Genomic DNA, 7,748 nt, shown 5'->3' with positions numbered 1-7,748 from the left:
GCTCTAGGCAGTCTATACATTTGGCAGTCTGGCCTTAGCTAACTTGGCGTCAGTATATTGTCAATAGTATTGTTTGTCATTGTAATGGTCTCACTACTGGAAGTGCCTGAATAAAAACCCGATGTAACGTCATGCAGCACAAGGCTGGATGATGTTGGAATGTGAAGAGGTGGCCATGCTTCTCTGAACAGCTTTCTCTCCACGTCTGATCAGTATTTTTCCACTCTGTCCAACTTCATAACTGATACTTGTCTATACAATGTGGGACTTGTAGGCAGTTCAGGGCCAGCTCATGCGTGTTAAGTAAGATAAAATATGTGCAGTCAACAGTAGTTTAATGTTATGGATAAAACTCACAACACTTATAAATGAGAATGGTACTGTTATAATCATACCACTTGTCACACCAGGTCAGGACAAAAAGACATTAATCTCTTTATAGATGAAATTTATTGACTGGATTATGAACAGTGTGTTTGAGCGCGTGTCAAGGTCATTGGCAGTCCTGGATGTAGGTGACCCCCACCTGCCGTCTCGCCTCGTCCATGATTTCCATCAAGAGGGCGGAGTCTGCCAGTGACATGCGCGGACTTTCCTTCATCCCTGCAGAAGAGGAGAGCAGACCACAGGTCAGACTTGAACTGGTCTTCATTATTCCCACTTAACAAAATGCACTTCTGCAATACTATCTCTAAAGAAACACACTACACCCCACAAAAACGTAACTGGGTTTAGAACTGGGTTATGATATTCCAGCAGTACAAAATCCATCAAGAAATTCAAGTCACAAAGAAGTAATGCCATAACAAGATCCAACTGATATTTCAATTTTAGAATGTATACAGTATGTTTCCTTATTATTTTAATTATATGAAATAAGTTTGATTGGGGAATTCAGCTGTGTAACATGTCATCTCCACAAATACACTAAGACAATTTCCATAAACTTACATCACCATGAGACACACAGCTCCCCCTTGTGGTTTAAAGAAAACTGCATTACAGGCTTGCTAGAGGCTTTTCATTTAATAGAAAGAAAATATCATGACTTTGTAGAAAATATTAATCTAGGTATCCTACTGTATATGCACCTAGAATGTATGTAATACACATAAAATACACATATAAGGAAGTGAATTTGCCTCAACGACACTAAAGGCCTATAAACTCAGCAGGTTTAAACCACAACCACGGGAGTGTCATGAGTTAGATACTCCAGCAGTGACTCATTCCATATAAAGCAGGTTATTGTGTTATATAAACATGTGTTGTGCTGTGGTTGGCGTGCAGCCGTACCTTTAAGTAGACACTGGCGCACCTCCTCGGCCTCATAGCGCATGCCCGTGCTGTTGGTAAAGTTAATGGGCAGGTACGGCTCTGGCACGGGATACTGCGTCTCCTTCCCATTTACCACCAGGGACGTGGGGCACCACATGTGTTCAGGAACCTGCACTCGACGCCAGGGCAAACATCAGGAATGTGACATTCCAATTGACATTGATTCACTGTATTTGGAGATGACTCCATTTCAACCAAAACCATATATTATTTTACAGATTACTGTGAATATTGTATAAGAATTGTTCTATATATCTATGCTCCATAATTCATACATACAAATGTCCGGCATAGCTGCAGGTGCAATAATAATAATAATAATAATAATAATAATAATAATAATAATAATAATAATAATACAAATGTTATTGTGCTTTTCTAGACACTCAGACACTTTAGAGTTTTATACATAGGTACAAAGACAAAGTACATAGACAAGGTTACATAAACAGAGAAAAGAAAACACACAGGTGCATGGACGAAGCAGAGGACAAAGCTAGAGAGGTGGGCAATGGGGAAAAAGAAAAGGAAAAGCTGGGAAACAGGAAGTTCGAAGAGGTGAGTTTGACTGTTTGATGTGTTCGGGTAGGGCGTTCCAGTGGGAGGCTGAGAAGACTTTGTCGCTTCAGGTCCCGAGCTTAGTCCTGATGGTCTTGAGTGTGTTTGCATCGATGGACCTGAGGCTAATGGACTACTTTCTGAGATCACAATATGCTTTACATTTTATGCTTTTTCCAAAAGCTTTTGAGATCTGGAAATGGATCAACACTCAAGTAGGACACAGTCATCTTAAAAATAATATTTAAGGGGAATGCAATAAGTAATTCCAAAAAAACTACCATCATGTCCATCCAGGTCCTGTAAATCCTATGTTTAATTAGAGGACTATCATGTGATCTTATCCTTTTAGACTATTCACTGAAGCTAATTAAAAGATAGGATTGAAATCACACCTGTAATTTACAAATACTGTAGATTCATCTCATCAATCCTTAAGGAAATCCCCTTCCAGAAATATAGATACACAGTGAGTGTAAACCTAAGCTGCAATCAACTTCAACCCAAACCTGAATTAATCCTTAACACTACAGTAAATCAAATGTTTAACAATAAACAGAGGTACAGGAGGGGCCTCCCATGGATAGAAAAAGAGCTGACCTTTTAGGATGCTTTGTCTGCTGGGAAGGACTGTTTGACTCAAACACGCGACTATCACTGCCCTCCTCTCCCCAGCTCATTGTGAATGTGTACTGTGATGTGCGTTTTCTGTGTAGTGGTCACCAGGGTTGTGCACAATTCAAATTGCAATTCTGCTTCCTGTTTGCTACCTCAGTTGAAATGCAAGTGAAATTCAAGAATTGAATTGGAATTTAAGAGCCATTTTCAATTCAATTCTGGAATTTTGCACAAGCCTGGTGGTCACACCCCCAAACCCAAAGCCCAGAGGTGCATTCAAATTTACAAACATAGGCGACACGTTTGGAAACAATTTCTGTTTGTCTGGGGTTCTTTGCAAACGTTAGCAGACATTGGATACAGTTTGAGGGGTTTATTCTCCGCGCACATACAGGAGAGCTGGACCAAGGGTTACCATTAAAATAAAATGTTTACACAAACTTGTTCAAAATGAACTGCTTTATCTCCCCCATCTCCATTGTGGCTGTGTACTTTGTTGTGCGCTTTATGCGGGACTAGCTCACCCTGATACTGCCTTTGGTGCCAGAGATAACCGCATCGTTGGGGAGCGCCATCGTGACGCTGCAGCGGCACACGGCCATCCTGCCCCGCGAGAACTTCAGGGTCACCACCATGGCCTCGTCCACCCCTGCAGAACGTGCACAAACACACACAGCCCTAATTGTTTGTATAGTTATTAAATGAGCTTTAGTTATACTTTATAATTCACATTTTGCTCAGCATTCAAATTGGGGTCTACACTAGCTTCAACTTCATCTAAAAATGGTAACAAACATTACATACTGAGAAAGTTGCTGTTTTGAGGATCTTACTAAAACTTAAACTTGCCAATACAACTCAATATCAAACTCAGGTCTACACCTCAATAAGAAAATGCTCATATTTGTAAGACATAGCACTGTAAAACAAACAACTTGACTTCTGTGAAATCATCAGTACAGCTGAAAGCCAGCCAAAAAGAACAGTTTACCTGTGTCTAGACAGACCCCAGTGGCCTGAACACACTCCGGCTTCTCTCCATCGAACACCATGAGCACAAACTGCAGGCAGTAGATGCCTATATCCAGCAGGGCTCCACCACCCAGTTCTTTTTCCACAGATCGGGGGATGTGTGCGATGGGTGTCCCGAAGTCTGCCCGCACCATCTTCACCTCCCCCACCTCCCCCTGTGCAAGCAGTCTGCTGATCTCCAGGGAGGCGGGGAAGAAGCGAGTCCACACAGCCTGTGGGGAGTAGAACACAGAGGAAGTCAAGAAAACCAATGACTTGATAGCATCTTCCCCGATTTATTTGCCACACATTCATTTAGCACATTCAAATACTGTACATAAAACACACATAGAGTAGGTTATAACTTTGTATTCAAGGTCATTCACACATTCATTTAGCACATTCAAATACTGTACATAAAACACACATAGAGTAGGTTATAACTTTGTATTCAAGGTCATTCACACTACTCAGACACATCCAAGCAGTTCACCTCCATGAAGAAGACGCTGTTGAGCTTGGCCGCAGTGACCATCTCCTGAACTTCCCTGAGGTTCATGGCCAGAGGCTTCTCACACAAGACATTTTTCTTGGCGTTCATGAAGAGCAGACTCACTGGCAGATGACTGGGGTGTATGGTGCCCACATACACCACATCTACGGGACACAGCAGGGAGAAGATCTCTTAGACACGGGTACCAGGTGAGACTATAACGCTATAAAGATATCAACTTTCCAAGAGAAGGACAGGGTTTGAAATCAATTTAATATTAAATGTGAAAGGTAATATGAGCTTGGAAATTGTTCATGTCAATGCACTCAGTGGGTATGAAAGTTACATCCATGACATGAAAAGGTCTTGGGCATGAGGTGAACTAAATGACTGAGTCTTATTCAACCTGCACGTTGAATAAATGTATCCACCATCAAAAGGTGGGAAATCTGTTGCATGAATACTCACCAACTTCTGTATCTTTGGCCAGGTCTTCATAGCTGGCATAGACACGTGGGATGTTGTGTCTCTGCGCAAAGTCCTGAGCTCGCGGAAAGCTACGAGCAGCTACTGCAACCACCTGAGTATGTGGTACAAACATGAACTAGGCTTCAACCTCACGGACCACCACCGTAATAATTGCTCAAAGTGGCTTACTAGTATGTGGTATCTCCTGATCTTAGAAAACAATACATAAACATCTATAGGCTTAGTAGTCTTGGTCTTATTAGGGGTCCCAAGGAGCGAAGCTGCTGGATCCCTTTTGTTTTTGTAAGGATTATTATTTTCCCTTGTCTGCCCTAAAAGTCCCAACAGCACCATAGGGGAGACCGGGGCTGGTTGGAACACTTTTCACTCTCGGTTATATTTCTCCGTCTTACAATGTGTTAAAATGGTCAAATTGTGATTAACTGAAAGCTTGGGATCTCAGCTACAAAATGTATACATTCAATGTCAACAAATGATCCCTTGTATTGAGTTATATATGATTAAAGTGGTGTTGTGCACGTGTGCCAACCTGCCCCATGCACGGGGTTGGTTGGCACATGTAGTCGGGGTTGGTTGGAACACCTATGTTATAGTCCTTTGCAGTACTCCTTTTGCTTTTGTTTGAAGTGCTCATCTATGTCACTACCTGTAGGGCTTTGCTGATTTCTTTTCTGTGTGTTTTTCTTCAGTAGGGCTCACCGTCAAGACCAATTTGGTCCCTACCGATTTTTCAAATGTTTAAAAAGGTCTGAAATGCTTCCAAATGTAAAACTATGTTCAGTAATTACAATAACAATGTTAAAATAAAGATTGCTGATGTTTTTATGTGTAAAATACAAAGTTTATAGATGTCACAAAATAGCCATAGGGAATGTATGTGCCAACCAACCCCAAAATCAGTGTGCCAACCTGCCCCGCCCACATTAGGTCAAACTTTTTTGCACAAATGCTGTTAGCCTGCTAATATCAGTCACCTCAGGTTTTTAAACTTCATTTTAAATTATAGATGAGTCCCCTAGCAATCAATTATAATGAATATTTTTTTTATATCCCTAACTATTACCCTTCTAGGATGTATTTAGTGGGAGGTGCATATTCTAAGTTTTGAGACACTACAAAATCAAAAAGTTGTTCTCACCTAAAGGGTTAATGACCTGGAGACCAGTTACATACGTGAGTTTACTCTACTCAATAAGGCCGTCAGTTTAGTGTTGGAATTTTGTTGCAGCTCCCTCTAGTAGCCTGGATATTAACAGTGTTTCAACCTGCCCCTGTTCCAACCAGCCCCGGTCTCCCCTACTTGCCATCTGTACATGACAGTGACCTCACAGAATTACATTTATTCATTTAGCAGATTATTTTATTTAAAAATGTGATTTACATATGTCAATTACATTACAAGGGACTACATTGTCCCCAGAGCAACTTGGGGTTAAGTGCCTTGCTCAAAGGCACAACAGTGGAAGATGGGAATTGAACCCACAACTTTTCAGACTACTACACACTGGTCCAGCTCCTTAACCACTATGCTACCACTGCCGGTTTCTAATTCTAATGACCTCACCTTTACCCTAAGGGGCGATATAATAAGCACATTTACATTATTATTATTACATTACTTTGGCTCATATCTCAAACACAAAAATATATTTTCTTCTCATTTCTTGCATGGTCCTGAATCAAACACACGCAACCACACCCATTATCGTTCAAATTTTTCCACCATTTTTAAAAATTATTATAAGTGAAACTAATCTATCTGGTAAATTTGAAATTGACTTCGTGGGAAGGTCTCCAGGTTTGTTAGCAAATTTGACTGACATTTACTAAAATTTCCTAAACTAGGCTACAGGTACCTTTTTCATCTTTTGAATCTGTCAAACAGTTAAACCATTTCCCCCTTGGGACCACTTATCCAAACTGCTTTGACCTGGACCAATCGATCGCTTATGGCTATATTTCAATTGTTTTCATTATTATTATTATTATTATTATACGTTCGACTCGTAAAACGACGTGTAGGGTATTTTCTATTAAGAAAATACAAAATTTCACAGTAAGAGGCATATTAGAACCGTTTCAGCAACAGTGTGTCTCCCCAAACGAACAAGGGTAATGTGGCGTATGTGCATTCCCATATCAGCGACAGCAAAAATCCAAAAGACTGCAACTCTGACCAAATCTGAGAGCGCAATATTATGTCCGCTTCGTGACCTGTTGTAGCGCAAGCACGTGCCATCTGAACCTTACTATGCCATATACGCTCAACTCCAAGTAACTTCTGCACCTTGTGCGCTCGGGGCCAGATTGTTATCACAAATAACGTTACATTACAACAAGTCGGTCATATTTAGTTGTTGAGCCTGCGTTGCGTGTGGAGCGACTGTCATCTGTAGTTTCATTAACAGTGTCAAACAAACAGCACAACGTTGAGATTTTACTAGACATGTATGATATGTGTAAGTGCCTGTACCTGGTGGTCTTCTGGGGGGAGTGACTTAAGAGCGACGGTGAAATCATGGCTGATCTGTCCCGCGGAACAAATCCCCCACCTAGTTGCCATTTTGCAGTCGACTAACCATATACAGTTAAGGGCGGAGACTTCATAAGCTACTTTCTAATGCTCTACATCTACCAACCACACGAGGGAGACCGTCAGCAAATGGGAGGATAAATTGGAAAAGCCTGACACCGGAAAAACAGCAGGGACATATTAGGCCTAACACTTCACTGGCGGATGCTTCCATTCCAAGTGCCATTTATTCATTTAGGATATACTAGTTACAGTTATCAGAGCAAACTGCCATAAGACTGCAGTCAGCTGTTAAATGAATGAGTTATTATTCACCCATGCTTAAGAAGTTGTGGACAAGTAGGCCTATTGTGCTTGACAGAGTCTACAATAATCTAAAAATATGCTGAAAGAATTCAGTACGCCTACAAATCTCGGGTGGGTGTTCTATATCACCAGATTTTTTTTAAATCAATCACTGTTTTTATTTATTTTATTTTTTATTTATTTTGTTCTATAAATGTAGTCTGGAAAATCCAGACCCTGATAATCTAGAAAGATTAGGGGCCCACAAATAATGAAAATGTCCCAACTCGAGGGGTGGCACCAAGTATGCATTTGAAAATCTATGTTTATTGACTGATTTCGGACTTTGACGCAATTGGATAACACCAATGTTTACTGACTGATTCATTGCAGGACTGTCCTCAATTGTTTAGCTCCCTCATC

At 40.8% G+C, this 7,748-nt stretch overlaps 1 protein-coding gene across 1 annotated transcript; it reads right to left on the bottom strand.

Annotated features, from left to right (window-relative positions):
• Positions 1-431: 431 nt before the first annotated feature.
• Positions 432-7,099, bottom strand: dhdh.2 (dihydrodiol dehydrogenase, tandem duplicate 2). Its single transcript, XM_042060806.1, has 7 exons — positions 6,981-7,099; positions 4,487-4,598; positions 4,019-4,182; positions 3,506-3,758; positions 3,039-3,163; positions 1,297-1,447; positions 432-603 (listed from the first exon to the last, which is right to left on the bottom strand). The coding sequence occupies exons 1-7, from the start codon at positions 7,068-7,070 to the stop codon at positions 494-496; spliced, it is 1,005 nt and encodes a 334-aa protein (XP_041916740.1). The 5' UTR covers positions 7,071-7,099; the 3' UTR covers positions 432-493.
• Positions 7,100-7,748: the final 649 nt, after the last annotated feature.

This window comes from Alosa sapidissima, chromosome 14 (assembly GCF_018492685.1).
Source record: "Alosa sapidissima isolate fAloSap1 chromosome 14, fAloSap1.pri, whole genome shotgun sequence".
Classification (NCBI taxonomy): Eukaryota; Metazoa; Chordata; class Actinopteri; order Clupeiformes; family Clupeidae; genus Alosa; species Alosa sapidissima.
This window is presented reverse-complemented; position numbering and strand designations above follow the sequence as displayed.

Coding starts and splice junctions, on each gene's coding strand:
- dhdh.2 (XM_042060806.1), bottom strand. CDS start 7,070: ATGGCAACTAGGTGGGGGATTTGTTCCGCGGGACAGATCAGCCATGAT. Junction 4,183..4,486: donor GGCCAAAGATACAGAAGTTG/GTGAGTATTCAT, acceptor TGTGTCCCGTAG/ATGTGGTGTATGTGGGCACC. Junction 1,448..3,038: donor GCACCAAAGGCAGTATCAGG/GTGAGCTAGTCC, acceptor CGTCGAGTGCAG/GTTCCTGAACACATGTGGTG.